A 17,451-nucleotide genomic window follows, 5' to 3' on the forward strand; every position below is an offset into this window, starting at 1 on the left:
GAGGGCGCGTCGTTAGCGAACTTCCTGGTCCTCCGCATCCGTCCCCGTGACGCGCCCGGGCCGCCGGGGACGTGCCGCCCGCCCGCGCTGCTGATTCCCGCCCTCCCGGCACCCCCCAGAGCGGGGCGGGCCCTGTTTTCCTAGGGTCGCCGCTGTTGAGTCACAGGCAGGCGGGGCGGATGTGGCTGGCGCGGTACGGAGGCTGCCACTGGGCTCCGTCTTGTAGTCTCTTTCATCCCCACCCAGCACCTGTGGCCCGAGCGCCGCCCCAGCCTCTTCCCTGGTCTCCCTGTCACTTCCTGACTGTCCTCCAAACACACCAGCCTCCTATCTTGCCTCTTGGCCTTTGCACTGGGTGTTCCGCTGCCAGATCCTCTCTCCCACCCACCCTCGCCCGGATGTCACCTCCTCAGAGTCCGCCCCGCTTCACCTCTGGCCTTGATTATTTCACTGGTCGCTGTGTTTTTGACTGCTACGTGTTCACTATGCCTCTTCCATCGGACTGGCTGCTCACCAAAGGTGGGCGCTGTGCCCTATTCTCCCCCACGCCCAGGAGTTACCTCCGGCCATTGAAGGGACAGCCGCAGATGCTCCTTAACTGAAAGGTACGCCTGCATCCTACCGGACAGCCCCTTTCCTCTCTGGCCTCAGTTTCCCCAGCCAGACCACACACACAGCTGGTATAAAGCTTAGGTGAGGCCCGTCAATTGCTTTGTTGCCTCTCCTACTCCTACTTCCCTCAGGAGGGAAGGAGCATTTATTGAGCACCTACAAGGTGCCTGACCCTTTTTAGAGAGTTCTGGTTAAATCTACTGTCACCCCCATCTTACACGTGAGGCCATTGAGGCCCCCAGAGGGACAGCCACTGCTGCCCAGAGGGACCCAGTGGTAGCAGATTCAGGATTTGAACCCAGGTCTGACCAGTGCCCACCTGCGCCTCCCCAGACCTTCTTGTTCTTGGGTCCAAGCTAGTCCTCCAAGCACCCAGCCATGGCCTGGCTATCTCTCTGATCCAGGCGACCGATGGCCTTATCAGAGGCTGCCAAGGCCCAGGACTCCTCAACTGGGCCCAGATGAGGCTCTCCAGGGGCCAGGCCTCCTCCCCACCCCACACCGAGGCCCAGCATCTGCTACGTGCCCACCATCCCCACTTGACCCCAGCACCCTGAGCCCAAGGCCTGGAGGGACCTTTCTGATTCTGCTTGTATCTGGAACCCTTCCCTCCAGCCCACCCCCAAACCCGCCTCAGAGGATGGGACCTTGCCCGTACCCCTCCCCTAACCCTAACCTTAACCATTCCCCCATGGGGTGCCCTCCACCAAACCTGGGTTCTTCACTTTGGCCTATCGACCCCCTCCCCTGTTTGAATCCTGGCTCCATCACTCCTTACTGTGTGATCCCAGGCAGGTGGCTTCACCTCCCTGAGCCTCGGTTTCCTCCCATCCTATCCAAGTCAGGTTCTGGTGGAGTCAGTATGGTAATTTTCACCATACTCCCTGTATACAGCAGGTGCCCAATACATGCCCAATAAAAACGGAATGACCCTCCTCACCCATGTCACCTCCCCCACTAGACTGAGACCCATGGGCCCTGCTGGAGCCCGGCACACAGTGGGACCCCACCAAAGCCAGAGGGTGGAAGGGATCCCTCTATCAATGCCAAGCAGGGCTGGCGCAGACCTCCCTAGGGAGCTTTTCCCAACCAAGCTTCATCCCCTGGGGAGGGCTACTAAACTAGGATGGTGACAGGGACAGGCTTTCCTCGACCCACACATCCATTATGGGACCCTGGCTGGGTGTCCACTTCCCCTGGTGTGATTACCCGTGTCCCCTGGATACACTCAACAGGCACAAAGGTGGGTCCTGCTTTATTAAGAACTAGCAAGGACCCCTCCACCAGCTGCTCTGTGCCCACCAGGGGCCTGGGGAGAGTCGGAGTGGCCAGGTGACCAGAGGAAGCTCCGGGCTCCCCTGCCCTCACCTGTGGTTCAGCCCTGCCCTCTTCCCAGGCAGTCTGGGTGGGGCAGGCCCCGGTCCACTCAGCCCAACTCAGCTTCGGCTTCTTGAACTCCAAGAGGCGCCACTGTACAGGGCTTCCCAGACAGTGTGGAGGTGGCGGCCACACGATGGCCAAGATTTAGGGGTCTGGTGGCGGGCGAGGCCGTCACCCGCAGTCCGAGGGGGCCACGGGCGGCCACCGGCACGGAGGGCTCCGGGTTGCCTGGTCCGGGGGGCCGGGGCTGGGCCGGGGTGGCAGGGGTGGTGGGGGTGGGCGTATGGCTTGGGCAATGAGGCCGGGCAGGGCCTGCAGGGAGGTGCCCAGCGCATCCAGGCGGCTCTCGAGGGCGGCGAGTCGGGCCTCAAGCTCCTCGTGCTGGGCGTGCAGCTCAGACACCACGTCGTACATGATGCTCTGGGTCTGCCGGAGACAGATGAGAGGCAGAGAGAGACAGAGAGGCAGAGAGAGACAGAGAGGCAGAGAGAGACAGCTGATGAGCCCCAGTTGGGTGGGGTCCCGCTAAAGGGACCCAAGAGAGGGGCGACTGGGAGGACACCCCCAGCCTCAGGGGTCTGGAGCCCAGCGAATGATGGGAGAATGGGTGAGGACACAGACAGGTACTACATGCCAGGCTTGGGACCAGCAGGTGTGGGGAAGGTCGAGGAAGGTCCTGGGGCTAGTGGGTGTGGCCAGAACTGTGCTGTGGGGGGGATCTCAGGTGGTGACCATAGACCTGGGGGAGGTTCGGGATTCCTGTTGCTCCAGGCTGTGGTCAGTGGGGACTCGGGGACATGGTTGAAGAAGAGAAAGAGGGGGACCCTGGCTTAGATGTGAACTGCCCCCCCCACCCCACATTAGTTTGAGGAGGGGACAGGGGCCTGAAGGGAGACGCAACCACCTGGAGGATCTGACCCAATCACAGAGTGGGGGCACAACAGCCACAATTGCCGTTACAGCATCCAGTGGGGTGTCCCCACCACCTCCACTGTTCCCCAGAACCCAGCAAGCCGGGCCAGGCCTGGCACTGTCCAGACGAGCCAGGGCAGCCGGCTCCGCAGGAACAGCCTGGCGCACACGACACTCCCGCCTCCAGGTGGCGCTAGAACATCGCTTCTCGTCTCTGCCCCTGCTCCGGGCTGACCACTGAGGGGGCCGCCCACCCTCTCAGGCCTCGGACTGGATGGGAGGGTTGAGGGTCGGTGCGGGGCTGAGGTTACACCCACACCCCAACACCTCGCTTGGAGGGTGGGAAACGGGAGGAGACGCCCCCCAGTTCCGCCTTGCCTCACTCTGCTCCAGCCTCTCCCTTCCAGCCTCTGCGCCTTTGCCCACCCTGTCCCCTCCATCACTGCCACCCTGGGAGAGCAAACGCCTCGGGGACCGTCTTAAGACCACTGACCTCACCTAGCCTGCCTCACGTGGCCCCAGGGCCAGAGGGTGACATTGGGAGGTCTCACAGCAGCATCTAGGCTTCGGATGGTTCTTTTTTGGTCCTCTGAGGTTTAAATTTTTATTTTAAACTTTGAGCATACATTTTATTTTTGACAGAGAAATGTTAAATCAGCAACCTGGGAAAGTGATAAAACCTAATATTGGAAGACTTTTTTAAAATTGGCATCTGGACGGTACCGGGACCCGAACCTGTGACCTTGGTGTTAGAAGGCTGCGCTCTAAACAACTGAGCAACCAGCCAGCCTTGGAAGACATTTTAACCTTTTTAAATTAACAAAACTAGAAACCCACATTATCCAATGCAATTACTTGCTTCAAAGAGGGCTTTTTAAAACGTATCTTTCGAAGAATGATACTACCGTGATGAAAAAGTCTAATTTTTTAAAATTAAAATTTCAATCATCTATGCTAACAGAAGTGTGACGTACAATACTTTACTTTTGCCTCATAATTAGTTTCTCAAAGGCATTTTATATCTTTTATGTCATGTGACATAAAATTACTTGGTCAAGGATTTTTACATGCTCTTAGGCTTGTGCTCTTTCTACTATGAATTGAATTATTTCTTCTGGGTGCTAGAATACGTTTTTTTCCTCTGTAAGATTCCCTTCCAAGTTACATTTATTGTAGGTTAACATTAAGTTATATTGCATTCTCTTGATATGATGGAAAAGGTGAATCCAAAATGCATTGGGTATGAGAAATGAAACAGATCAGGACTTAATATTTTCTAAAGATAATATTAAATTAGTCTCAGACTGATTGATCTATTAAAGATGCAGTCAATAAGCAAATGTCACACGAGCTCTTTATGAAACAAATGTCATTAGTCAGAAGGGAGTTGCGGATAGTGGGACAGACCTTCTAGGAGCACAGTGGGTCCGTGGATACATCTTCCCACAGATCGATTATAAAAGCAAGAAATGAGTTGATGTTAGAACCAACAAACGGATCCATCTAGAGCACAAACCCATCTTCCTGAGCTCGTGCAATCAACTTTAATTTCCTGGAAGATGTTTAATTGCTATACAAATAAGCTCTCTGCAGAGGCAATCATTTGAATTTATATCCATAGTGAAAGAATGTTGTTTTGTTTATCAGTGTCAGACTTCAATGTAAATGGTATCTCTAAATCCAAAAGTACCACTTCACCGTTTAACCCCCGGATTATATGTTCTTATTAAAACTATCAATTAGATATTAATTTCTTTAATAAAAAGCAGGTGCCAGTGTGAGAGAGTTAAGATTTTATACATAGATGTGTAGATTTCTAGTGTCTCTCTCACATTTGGGGCCGTCCCCCGCTGGGGGCCCACCTGCCCTGTCTGCCCACCCTGCTCACCTTGGCCAGGTCTGCAAGTGTGTTAACCTGGTCGTTCAGCCTCTCTCGTTCGGTCTTCGCACTCCGGAGCCTGGGGACATGCAGGTGGGTGGGGAGAGTCAGGTGGGGGCCGTGGGGGGTGAGGCCCTTCATGCACCCACCCAGGGTGGCCTGGTGGGACATGCACTGGGAGATAAGGTGGGATTTGGGGGTTGGGCTCCCGGTGGCCCATTCTGTCCCAGCACACGGGGGGCTGCAGGGCTGTGGGTAGCTCAGCCACCTCCCACACTGTTGGTCATGTGGACAGGGATGGCCTGACTCAGGACCATCCCAAGAACTTGGGCCCTCCTTCCCCAAGACCACCATGCACCCCCACTCCCGGAGGAGACTTACTTCTGAGCCCTGGCAGGACCCGGCAGAGCAGAAAGAAAGCACAAGGCAATTTTAATCTCAGCATAGCTGGGTGGCACATGCCCATCCCTGCCCACCTCCCACGTGCAACATCCCAGGGCCGAGCTGGGGTCCTGGGCAGCTGAGAGGCTGCCCTTGCTCTGGGGAGGGGCTCAACCTCTGCGGGTTTGGTGGCAGCCCCTTGGGGATGTGTCTGTCCTCTGCTCCTTCCCCCAGCACTGTCCACACAGTCCTTGCCAGCCCAAATGCAGCTGCCCTCAGCCTTGTGGCCTGTGTAGGACACCTGGTCTAGGGGGTGGCATTTTGTCCAGAAAACCATGGCCACACCATCTCCCCAGAAGGAGACTGAGGCTCAGAGGGCAAAGCCACTGCCCATTGGCACACAGGCAGGATTTGTTTTTGGTTTTTGGTGGCTGGCCAATATGGAGATCTGAACCTGTGACCCTGGAGTTATCAGCACCATGCTCTCCTGAGTGAACTATCGGGCAGGATTTGAACTGACACCTTCCACTTGGCCTCAGCGCCTCTAGCCCCTGGACAGCTGCCCATGGGGGAGTTGACTAGTGTGTGTCCTCGCCTCTCCCTGCCATCCCTTCTGTAGCTAAACCAGCCCAGGAGATCATTTCAGGCAGGACTTGCATCCTTGCAGGCCCTCAAACCCCAGTCTCAGCACATCCAAGCTTAGCCCACATGTCACAGATGCCTAAGGAGGCCCCTCGGTGTCACTGCAAGGATCCAGCCCTCCATCTGGCCAGCCACCAGTCTGGAAAAACGAGGGTGGATACAGACACCCCTAGTCCCAGAGGTCAGGGCCGGGTGCTGGGGTACTCTGCTGAGAAGCCCAGACATGCCTCTCCCTGCGGAAGTCATTCTTGGCTTCTCTGGAACCTCCCTGTTTGGGGTGAATGGTATTCCCCAAAAAGATATGTTGGCATGCTAATCCCAAATACCTCAGAATGTGACCTTATTTGGAAATAGGGTCTTTGCAGATTTAACCAGGTTAAGATGAGGTCATTAGGGTGGGCCCTAATCCAGTATGACTGGTGTCCTTATAAGAAAGGGGAATTTGGATGCAGATGCCCCCACACAGAGAATGCTGTGTGAAGGGGAGGATTGGAATACTGCATCCATGAGCCAAGGAACGCCTGTGGCTGCCAGGAGTCAGGAGAGAGGCTAGAACAGAGCCTTCCCCAGTGACTCCAGAGGGAGCACGCCCCTGCTGACACCTTGATTTTGGATTCTGTCCTCTGGAGCTATGAGACAATAAATTCTCTTGTTTGAAACCACCCAGTCTGTGGTACTCTGTTATGGCAGCACTAGGAAATTCACACACTCTCCAAACCCATGCTTCACTCCTCAATCCATCTTCTCCAGGAGTATTTCTCCCTTTTTGCTGACTGCTGATAGAGTGCTCCTATCATGGGGACTCTCCAGCTCAAGAACATGTCATGGCTCCCTCCGACTGGGCCTCCAGTCTCCCTGGTACTGTGCCCATTCCCACCTCACTGCCTTTGCCCAGGCTGTGGCTACTCCTTGGGAGGCCTGCCCCTAGGTTTTCTACCCAAATCCCACCACCTTCAGGTCCTACTTCAAACTTGCTTGATTTCATTAGCTGTTTTTACAGAGCCATTCTTTTTAGGTGGGGGTGCAGGGGGACCTAAGGGTGAGTGTGACAGTCCTTCCCCAGGACAAGGGACATAGAAAACTCACAGAATGGGTGCTTTCTCAATTCCCACCCTCTCACTTCCCCCAAAGAACATTCTGGAACATCCCTTGGGGCAAGGTCCAGGTCAGGGTCATGGCTGTGTCCCTATGCCTGGCACACTGGCTGGTGCAGGAAATGCTAGTGGAATAACCACATGAACATATGAAGTTGGTCAGAACAATAACACCGGTTCTCATTTTTAGAGAATACTGTGTGGCAGGCACAGGTGAGGGACATGGTCACCCCAACCATGTTCAGTCCATATCCCACACCTAGAGAAGAGGGTGTTAACATCATCTCCACTTTACAGATGAGAAAATGAAGTTTGGAGCAGTGTGGTCACTTGCCTAGGTACCATAGTTAGAGGTGGCAGAGATCAGATTGGGACTGAGTGGTCAGTAAACAACTGTGGGAGGGTCAACAAGGAGGTTCCCTGCCCTCAAGGGCCTCAGGGTCTTATGAGGAGACAGAACTAATACCTGGGCACAGTAATGTCAGGGAACTGGAATACCAGCCTCTCTCTCTGCTTTTAAGGTGACCGTGGAAGCACAGGCAGGTAGTAGGGGCTGGGGGTGCATGAGTTACTGAGTGCTTGCTCTGTGTCAGGTACTATGCCCAGCATTTAAAAAAAATCTTTGTTTTGCCCAGCATTTCTATACATTATCCCATTTAAAACCTCCCCACAGTCATGTAAAGTGGGGATTGTTATCATTAGAAATTATTCCAATTATAACAGTTAACACAATAAATGTAAATGCACTAAACTCTCTAGTTAAAAGACAAGGATGTAAAGGGAACCCGAATGAGTCTGTTCATCATCTTCACTGTGTCGATAGTTTCATGGGTTTATACATATGTTAAAACCAATCAATTGTACACTTTAAATAGGTGTATGTCAATTACACTTCCATAAAGCTGTTTTTATTTTTATTTTTAAAGAGAAACAAAAATGGTTAAATGGGATTAAAAAAATCCAGCTGGCTGAGCTTCTACTCCCATGGCCTGTTCTCCTTTGTGGTCATACCCCTTTACCCTCTGCCTGGTATACCTTAGAGGCCAGGCTGCTCCTGCTGCACCCCAGACTCTCCCCAACCTGGCCTCCCACCTCCTTTGCTTACACTGGGGTTCTCTGTGCTGTCTCTCATCTCTAGTCCCTATGGCTGGCTCAGTTGTTTTCTCCCTGTACTAGTGCACACCCTAACACCCTCACCTCACCCTCTGACTCATCAGCCTCTGAGTCTCACCTGGGAGTTCTCAGGGCAGGGACCCATCTGATCCATCCAGGGGGGCCCAGCAGAGGACACAGAGGGATTAGCATTTGTCCAGCAAGTTGTGAATGGAGTTCCTCATGGCGTGAGCATGAGGACCCACAGACATACTCCAAAAAGTGCCTAAAAACATGTTTTTACTATTTTAAATCAGGTACCACATGACTCAACTGTAATGTATATTTGTATTTTTTCTTCTTTTTTTCTTTTTTATTATTTTAGTTTTGTAATGTATATTTGAATGCCCTACCTCACAGGATTTGGAACTGTTTAAATTCTAGACAGGGTACTGTCCCATTTGCCCACATGTGGCTACTGAACACTGCACATGGCTGGTCCGAATAAAAATGTGCTGTAAGTGTAAAGTATACACTAGACTTTGAAGGTTTAGTACAAACATTTTTTTTTTCCTTTTTGTCTTTTTTACTGACCGGTAACGGGATCGTAACCCTTGGTGTCGCGCCCGTACCGGGGACCGGCAATGGGATCACAACCCTCGGTGTTGCGCCCGCACCACACTCAGCCAGTGAGCGGGAACCGGTCTCCACATGGGATCCGAACCCTCGGCGGGAGCGCCTCCACACTCCCAAGCGGCGCACTCTCCATTGCGCCACTGGGCCGGCCCTAGTACAAACATTTTTAAAAAATCATGTTTTTATTAATCACATGTTAAAATAATATTTTCAGTATATTAGATTAAATAAATATATTAAAATTTACATCACTTTCTTTTTTTACTTTTTAAAAATGTGGCTTCTAGAAATTTTTACATGTTTTTTTTTTTTTTTTTGTGGTGGCTGACCAATACAGGCCCAGCCTGCACATTGGTGTTATTAGCATCATACTCTAACCAACTGAGCAAACCAGCCAGCCCTAAAAACTTAAATTCTATATGTTGCTCACATGATATTCTAGTGAATAGCACAGTGATTGGCCTATTGTAGCCTGTGGCTCAAATCCAGCCAGCTGCCTATCTTGGAAAATAAAGTTTTATTGAAACACAGTCATGCCTATTCGTTTTCACTGCTTTCCTGCTATAATAGCAGAGAGCTGAATAGTTGGGACCAAGACTGTCTAGCCCATAAAGCCTGAAGTATTTACCACCTGGCCTTTACACAAAACGTTTGCTGACACTGGCTGCACATTGAACTCCCCTGAGGAGCTTGAATTTAAGCATAGGTTGCATCCTAGACTCAACTGTAACTGGCATAGTGAGGCCCATGGGATTTTTAAAAGCCCCCCAGGTGACTCCAATAAGCGACCAAAGATGAGACCCATTTGACTAATTCTCAGGACAAAAGGACAGCAGAGAAAATTAAGTAATTTTTTTTTTTTTGTCTTTTGTCTTTTTTCCGTGTCCAGCAACGGATCGCAACCCTCAGTGTTGCCCCCGTACCGGACCGGGGACCGGCAACGGGATTGCAACCCTCGGTGTTGCTCCCGCGCCTCGCTCAGCCAGTGAGCGGGAACCGGTCTGTATGTGGGATCCGAACCCTCGGGCGGGAGCGCCGCCGCACTTCCCAAGCGGCACACTATCCAGTGCGCCACTGGGCCGGCCCCAAATTAAGTAATTTTTAATTACTCCTCATAATCCCATTAATCAGTCCACAAATTTAACACTGAGCTTCCTGGTAGCCAAACCAAAAAGGGAAAGTTGCTTTAGTCTAAATGGTAAAAACATTTTGGCTATTTCAAAGAATAAAATATGCTTCCTGCCACTTGTGTTGGGTGGCTTTCCTGATTTATTAGAGGCAACTGTCCTGGTTGAAGGCTTGGGCCATCAGCTATCTCTCTCTGACCATCTTCCTAACCCACCCAATAAAGAAGCTGCAGGCCCCAACCAACTGACCACCCGTCCTGGGGTGGGGAGTCGTGACAAGGCCACACTGGGCTGGCAGGCCTGGCCCAAGGCCTGCTCCCAGGGGCCACGACTGCCTCCGCGCCAGGCGGACACAGAAAGGTGAGCTGGAAAGGTGCTGGACTTACTGATGGATGGCTTGGAGGAACTTACGCTGGTGTTTCCGAACCCGGGCCTGGTCTGGCTTCTTCACCAGCCTGGTGTGTTTGTAGATAAGCCATGTCTCCCTGAGAACGTTGGCAGCGGCGTTTTTTACCTAGGCCAGAAAAAAAGTAAATTGCTTGGGATACGTGCGAAACTATGGAAGACTCTAGAAACTTCTGGAAACCTCCAGAACCCCGGAATTGCCTTTCTGGGGTCCCTTGGACTGTAAGGCCAAGGTCAGACAACTCCTAAGTTGCACCTGGTGGCCTGGCCCCAGAATTGGTGTCTCTTGCTGTGTGGCCCATGGCTGGCTGTAACTAGGCAGCCAGGTGGATCCTGTGGCCATCGCTACATCTCTTGGTGCACAGCATACAGCTGGGCACATGGGTGGCAGAGCCCAGCACACTCTTGACATGGGGCAGTGCAGTGACTTGTGGGCACATGAGCATGCCCAGTGTGTGCAGAAGGAAGGCAGGAAGGGTCTGCCCTCACTGACGAGAGGAGGAGGTGGCCGCAGTGGGGGCTGGGGTCCCTACCCGCTTGGTGAGCTGAGTGTCCATCATGAAGTTGTGCACATGCTTCTCAGCCTTGGTGAGCTCTAGCTTCCGGGCCACCACAGCCACCACGAGTGCTGTGCAGCCAGCTCCCTGTAGGTGAGGTCAGGGTGGAGGGGTACATCAGCATCCCGCCTCTTCCAGGAAGCCTGCCCTGATTCCCCCCTCTCCCTTCCACTCCAGAACCACGGTGTTGGTGGATCCCATCTGACTCCCAACCCTATTTGCTTCATATCCATCAAACATCGGAGGGGTATGACCCCATTTCACCCCCACTGGGCAGAGGGGAAAGTGAGGCTTGGCGATGAGGGAGGGACAAGAAACAGGTAGGATCTGCAGATGCTGACACCCACAGAGATGGGAGGATTTGCAAACATTCCCATCAAGGCTTCGGGGTCTTGGTAGATGGGGCCAGGGACAGGGGCTGATGTGCCATTGAGCAGTAAGGGTCAGGCTGGTCGCTCAGGGCTGACTGCAGCGGGGTGTTTGCAGGAGGCAAAGGCAGAGGGTGGGCCCTAGGAGTGGAGAACCGAGGGAGAACACCTCCAGTGCATCAGAGTCCCTGATTGCTGCAAATGTCCTCCCTGGGATGCCCTAAATGGCAGGCAGTCCCTCCAGCTAGGGAAAGAGGCCAGAGAGGATGCACTCACTCGCTCGGGGGCAGCATGGGGCAGGAGTGAGACTGGAGGGAGGGCAGGGGGCAGAGAAAAGTGATGCAGGAGGTGGGAGGGAGGTTCTGCCACCAAAAACTGATGTCATTAGCCCCAGGAGTGGCTGGGGAGGCAGGCGGCAGGGGCAGGTGAGGGGGATTGGAAGTTGCCAGCGTCTCACCCCCAGCTGTTTCCTCCTGGCACTGCTGGGTCCTCATAAAGAGGGGAACAGTCCAGCTCAGCCCCTGGGGCCAGGGGACCTGGAGGGTAGTTTAGCCTTGGGGAGGGGTAGGAAAGAGCCAGCAACACCACTGGAGGGTCCTGGGCAGGTCTGGATGCCAACATGCGACCCTGGCCAAGATAAAAGTGAGTAGGTGCTCCCCCAGGAAACCCCATCTTGGGTTTCTGGCCAGGATAAGGGTCTTCAGTGGATCCAGAAGCTTGTTCTCAGGAAAAGTCCTGTGGACCAGGACAAAGCAACTTTCTGGAAACCTCCACCTGGAATACTACGCAGCAAAGAAAAAGATCAGCCAGGGGCTCCACACGACAGCACGGATGCACCGCACAGATGTGGTGTCCAGCGAGACATGGGCTCAGAGGCCACGCTGGGATGCCTTGGGGTTCAAGAACGGGCAAAGGCCTGGGTGGGGATGGAAATGAGAGTGAGGTCAGTCCATGGGGCAGTGACTGGGAGGGGACATGCTTGGGTAAGAATGGAAGAGGAGAAGGTGGACAGATGAGCTAGAAAAGGACTGTGGCTGTGTTCTAACACCAAGGTCAAGGGTTCAGATCCCTGCATCGGCCAGTATCCAAAAAAAAAAAAAAAAAAAAAAAAAAGGAGCGTGGCTAAAAAGTCCAAGGTGTGGCTTTATCCAGTGATGCAGGGTGACAGCAAACTTCAAGGCCCATGTGTCAGGGGCCAGGCCAGACAGTGAGCTTCTGGCTACACATGGAAGAACTTTCTAGAAGGAACCATTGCCTAACAGCTGCGTCCTAGAGAAGAGGACGTGGCTTCTGTTTTGTCCCGGGCTCTCTCAGCTTGAAGTTCTCATTGCAGTTGAGTGATGAGTGGTTCGTCTGTAACAGCCATGCCAGTTGCTTGGGGAGGGTGGCCTGTGGCCGATCTTTAGTTTGTTCTCCTTCGGCTCTTGGATGGAGCAACATAGGCAAGAATGCTGAGATGCCGTTTAACTAAAAAAGGGGCCATGTCAGCTCTGCCTGGAGAAGGGGGGCCCGAGAGGGGCTGGAGAAGGACGCAGATCCCCAGCTCGTGTCCAGACGGGAGGGGACGAGAGGAGCAAGGAGGAAAGATGAGGGGACAGAGCCATGTGGGCCAAGGCATGGAAGGAGAGGGAGGTCGGGACCTGCCTGTTTGGACAGCTGCCCCTTCCAGGAGAGGGGCCTTGGGACATGGTGACAACCAGGGACAGTCTGTATGCAGCAGCAAAGCGGGCTGGGTTGAGGCACCAAAGACGGCCTCCCTCACTGCAGAAAATGATGGTGGGGATGGCATCTGTCGTGCTTTTGCAAGAACTAGCAAGTCTCTCTATGCTTAGAAAAGAACATGCTCCAGGGGGTGGCCTGGGATGGTCCCCGGGAGTGGGACCAGGTTGTCTTTCTTTTGGCCTGTCGATGTTTACTGATTTTTTATGAATGAATATGGCATTATTTTTTAATTTTTACTTTTTGTGGCTGGCCGGTAAGGGGATCTGAACCTGTGATCTTGGTATTATAGGGCTGTGCTCTAACCACTTAGCTAACCGGTCAGCCCTGAATGTGTTATTAATGCAGGGTTGCAGGCAGGGAGGGAACTAAGAGAGGCCAGATGGGATGAGGAGTTCCCAACCCATGCATTAGACAACTCATAATCCAAAGCATTTGTGGAGAAGATGAAAAAAGCTTGGAGAGAAAGAAGGTTCTGGAAGGAGCAGATGGGGAGAGAAAAGAGAAGACCCCAGACGTCCACGGATGCCCACACCCATCAAATACAGGCTTGAGGAGTCTCAGGAGAGACAGGGTGCTGCCTGGGCCCATGTCATAGAAGACAAACTACACCATAGGGGTTCAAGTGGGTGCTGGAGACACCCCCAAAGTTGACCAATGACAGGGAATTGAACGTCAGAGGGTACAGGCCAGCAGGTATTGATGGAGTGTCTGTGGCACTTATGGTTCTGGGCGTTTCACATAAATGAGCTGACTTAGTCCTTGCAACATGCAGAAGAAGTTGCACTGGTTATAGCTGGGGAAACTGAGGTATGGAAACATCATGCCCCTTGCCCTGGATCCAAAGGCTGGGAATAAACTAGGCTGTGGAGAAGAAAGAGGCAACGATGACACTCTGCTCAGAGTGGACCACTGCTTCCGGCTGGGCGGGCACAGCGGGAGCTGCATTGCTAGAGCTAGAACAGGAGACGTCCCAGGAAGCCTGTGGGCGTGGATTCCATGTCACATCAGAGGAAAGCAGCTGACACAAGAGGAACACTGACCCTGCACAGCTTGTGATGGGGTGAGCTCCCCATCAGCAGGGAGGATGCAAGGTCTGGTGGAGCAAGAGGCTGACCGGACCTCCCAGGGCTGTGTGCACTGGCCCTCGCCCTTACCATGATGCCGGTGAGCAGGCACACGCCCTTCCCGCAGTAGGTGTGGGGCACCATGTCGCCGTAGCCAATGGAGAGGAAGGTGATGGAGATGAGCCACATGGCCCCCAGGAAGTTGCTGGTCACTTCCTGCTTGTCATGGTACCTGGAGGGAGCCGGGTGGGGGTTTGGAGGACTCGGTTAGTCCATACTGGTCCCTCTGCCCTCATCACATCCCCGGGGGCAGGGCCAGGGCTACAGGGCCCCAAGTCCACCTGGCTGCATGGGGACCTTGACGACAGGGAGTGCATCTGTTGGGTGGGGGCAGACTCAAAGTGATAAAGGTACCATTGCAGCATGGGGGGCGGGTGGTTAGTGCCACCTGGTCCTCCTGGGGGCACAGGGCAAGGGACACACATGCCCTCCTCCCCTCCTTCCCTTCCAAACTTCTCCCTTTGCTGGACCCCCAAGCTGCTGCCAGGGATGGGGCAGAGAGGGGCCCAGGTGAGGGCGCACCTCATCTGAGCACACGACCCCCCTCCCAAAGACAGACACACAGACAGCCCAGCCAGGTACACGGGTGGCCATGGCACCAGAAGCAGCAGGGAGTGGAGGTGAGGCTTCAGGTCAGACATGAGGAAGAACTTCTCCAGCCAGCGAGGCCCTGAGGAGGGAGACGGGAGGCTGGAGGATCGTACCCCGGGACTTGGGAGAAGAAGGGGTGGCAATACGTGGGGGGAGCATGAGCCCTCCAAGCCTGGGCCTGGGCTTCATCGGGGGTGGGGAGGGAGAGCGCAGCTCTCTCAGCACTGGGGAGAGGTCTGGGACTATAGTTTGGTATCCAGGAGGACAGTCCCCAAGGCTGTCATTGAAAGGACACTTTGTCTCAGTCATGACTTGGCCTGGGACCCCAGCCACAGGGCTACAGAGAGGTTCTACCTGTGGCCCAGGCTAAGGGCTGAGGAGTCAGTTCCCTAGGTCTGGGGGCGGCTCTTGGATCTCAGTCCAGCCCCTACCCTGAAAACCCCCTTGGCACCATTCTGGGTGCATAGCTCCATCTGGCCTGGCTTCCAGCCCAGGGAGTCCAGGGATCCCTTTCCAGTGACCCATTCCTTCCCAGGTCTCAGGTCATCTGGACCCCAGGCCAGCTCAGGGAGACTACCCCTGGGGGGGGTCAAGTTCAGGGGCCAACTGGAGTGGTAGAGGAGGTGGACCCCTGGCTGGGGCAGGGCAGAAGCTGTGGGGGATGGCGGTGCCGGGCAGAGCAGGTGACAGCCTGGGAATGGGCCTGGGATCAGGGGCTTGAGACGGAGAGGACATGGAGCCCCACCCCATAGGTTGGCTGTTTGGGGGTCCCCGCCCACCCAAGAGGTTGGATGCTTGCTATTTCAGGCCCCCCCAGCCTGGGATTCTAGGTTGCTCGCTGGGGGAGGGACCAGGGGCCGAACCCTACCTTACACTGAGGCATTTGAGCCCCATCTGCTCCACCCCCAGGAGGCAGGAGGGGCAGGGGGCCCTCTAGCAGGTGGGCAGGTGAGTCCAGGCAGGCCTGGCTGGAGCTGTGCAGGTGCTGCAGGACCACCCAGCAGCAGTGGTGGGGAGGCATGCAGGAGGCAGGGGGCTGTGGGGAGGAGCGAGGCAGGTGAGGGGGCTTCAAGCAGTGTCCCCGGGCTCAGAATTTAGGATTGGCTGCCCGCCGACCCTGCCGCATTTCCCACCCCTGCCTGGAGCATGCCCTGCAATGACCCAGCTTGGACCTCAGGAAAGCCTAACAAGGGACGCCCGTCCCCCAGACCCCAATCACGACCCTGCCCTGATTGGTGGGGATGGGCTGTGGGAACTGGCGTTTGGGCATATCAGGGGTCTGAGGAGACCCCAGAGAACCCCAGATGGTAAGCCTTGACTGCTGTGAGTTGGACACCAGGCCCAGGCAGTGACCATGGGGAGGCAGGTTGGAGGGGTGAGGATGTGGGTGCTGAGGGCTGGTCCAGCCAGGGATGGCCTCCCTCCCAGGATCCCTCCAGGGCCTTCCCCAGGTCGGTACCAGGCAGGGAGAACGTCTCCCAGACAAGGCACTCCCCATGCCCTACCAGGCCTAGCTGGGCCCCTTCTGTTTCTGGAGACAATCAGGAATCGGGCCCCCGGGTACGTCCCTTCAGCCCTCAGAGCCTCAGTTTCCTCAGCTGTAAGTTGGGTTGACTGCCCGCCACCTTCCAGAGCTGTTCAGAACAAACTCCCTGTGTTGGTCCTGGGGCTGGGCCAATTTTCCTTCACCCCAGACCTGCTTAACTCTCAGGAGGGAGACATCCAGCCCCCAGGGCTCCGCAGCCCAAACAGAACTCCAGAGCTAAGCCCTTCCTCAAACGCCGACTCCTTCCTGTCCCAGACTTTGGAGATAAGGACCCCCGGGGACTCAGAGAAGGTGCCCAGTTGGCCACAGCCCGAGAGTGGCCCGCCGCCGTCCTCCACCTGGGGCCTGACTCCAACCCTGCATCCTGGTCACCCGGGCCTGACCTGCCCGCGTGCCTCCCTTCGAGGCAGCTAATCTTAAATTCCTGGCAGGGGGGACCGCGGCAGCTCTTGCACACAGCTGGGCCAAGGGTGGGACTCACATGTTTTCCCTAAAGTCCGGCGGAGCAGGGAGAGGGGAGAAGGAAAGGCAGTTAAACATGGGGAGGTGGGGGACAGAAGAATGGGGGGCGTCCCTTTTCCCACTGTCTCCGCCACCTGGCCAAAGGTCAGAGGTCAGCCTCCCTAGAGTGCAGGAGGAGCATGAGACCCCTGGGGAGAGTGGGGAGAGAGAGCTGGGGGCCCTCTGTGGTCGAGAGAGGGGCCAAGGTGGCTGAGGACACAGGCCTGGGGTCCCCAAGGATGAAGGTCCTCAGGGATGGTAGTGGAGACCATGAACCGGGGGGCTGAGGTACCACAGGGGGTCAGGGAGACGGAAGCGATGACCAGAGGAACCCAAGGTTGATGAGGTCACCCATGCGCTCGGGAGTTATGGTCCCCGAGCCCCACCCCCAGCGCAGCCCGGGTGGGGGTCTCTGGGGAGGGGGGATGGGCGCACCTCTCACAGACGCGCACGGTCCAGGCGGCGATGATCCAGGAGGAGATGCTGAAGACAAGCAGCACGGTGCCCGGGCAGATGGTCATGAGAGTCTTCATGACAAAGCGCGTGTTGAAGGTGATCTTGTTGAGGGCTCCAATGCTGCGGCTCGAGGCATCCGTGAAGACCTTGCTATGCAGCAGCGTGACGCGGCCCAGCAGGTAGAGGCGCAGGAACATGGGGATGGACAGCAGCACGTCCACGTCGGCCTCGGCCACCGACGGCGCGTAGGTGAAGGCCAGGCGTGCAGTCCACGTGAAGCGGTGGTGTCCCGGCACCGGGTGGATGGCACACACGGCCAGCTCCAGCGAGATGAGCAGGACGCGCTCGCGGGTCATGGCGATGCGCCAGTCATCCGCCCCGTTGTCCACCATGAACAGCTGCGGAGGGTGGCCAGGGGGTGGGCGG

The 17,451-nt window shown here is 55.2% G+C and overlaps 1 protein-coding gene across 3 annotated transcripts in view; it reads right to left on the reverse strand.

Annotated features, from left to right (window-relative positions):
* Window positions 1–1,855: 1,855 nt before the first annotated feature.
* The window catches only part of KCNN1 (potassium intermediate/small conductance calcium-activated channel, subfamily N, member 1), a 22,639-nt gene continuing 7,043 nt past the window's right edge, over window positions 1,856–17,451 (reverse strand). The window contains exons 3-9 of one of the 3 annotated variants that reach the window (XM_008576696.1): window positions 17,005–17,423; window positions 13,962–14,103; window positions 10,694–10,804; window positions 10,142–10,269; window positions 5,165–5,173; window positions 4,793–4,862; window positions 1,856–2,418 (exon numbers count right to left, since the gene is read on the reverse strand). In XM_008576696.1, the coding sequence (XP_008574918.1) occupies window positions 2,164–2,418; window positions 4,793–4,862; window positions 5,165–5,173; window positions 10,142–10,269; window positions 10,694–10,804; window positions 13,962–14,103; window positions 17,005–17,423 (1,134 nt within the window). In that variant the 3' untranslated portion in view covers window positions 1,856–2,163. Of the gene's footprint in view, window positions 2,419–4,307; window positions 4,344–4,792; window positions 4,863–5,164; window positions 5,174–10,141; window positions 10,270–10,693; window positions 10,805–13,961; window positions 14,104–17,004; window positions 17,424–17,451 lie in introns of those variants that run through there. The other 2 variants (XM_008576698.1, XM_008576699.1) reach the window with 2 other exon arrangements.

The sequence above is a fragment of the Galeopterus variegatus genome, unplaced genomic scaffold (assembly GCF_000696425.1).
Source record: "Galeopterus variegatus unplaced genomic scaffold, G_variegatus-3.0.2 Scaffold1390, whole genome shotgun sequence".
Taxonomy (NCBI): Eukaryota; Metazoa; Chordata; class Mammalia; order Dermoptera; family Cynocephalidae; genus Galeopterus; species Galeopterus variegatus.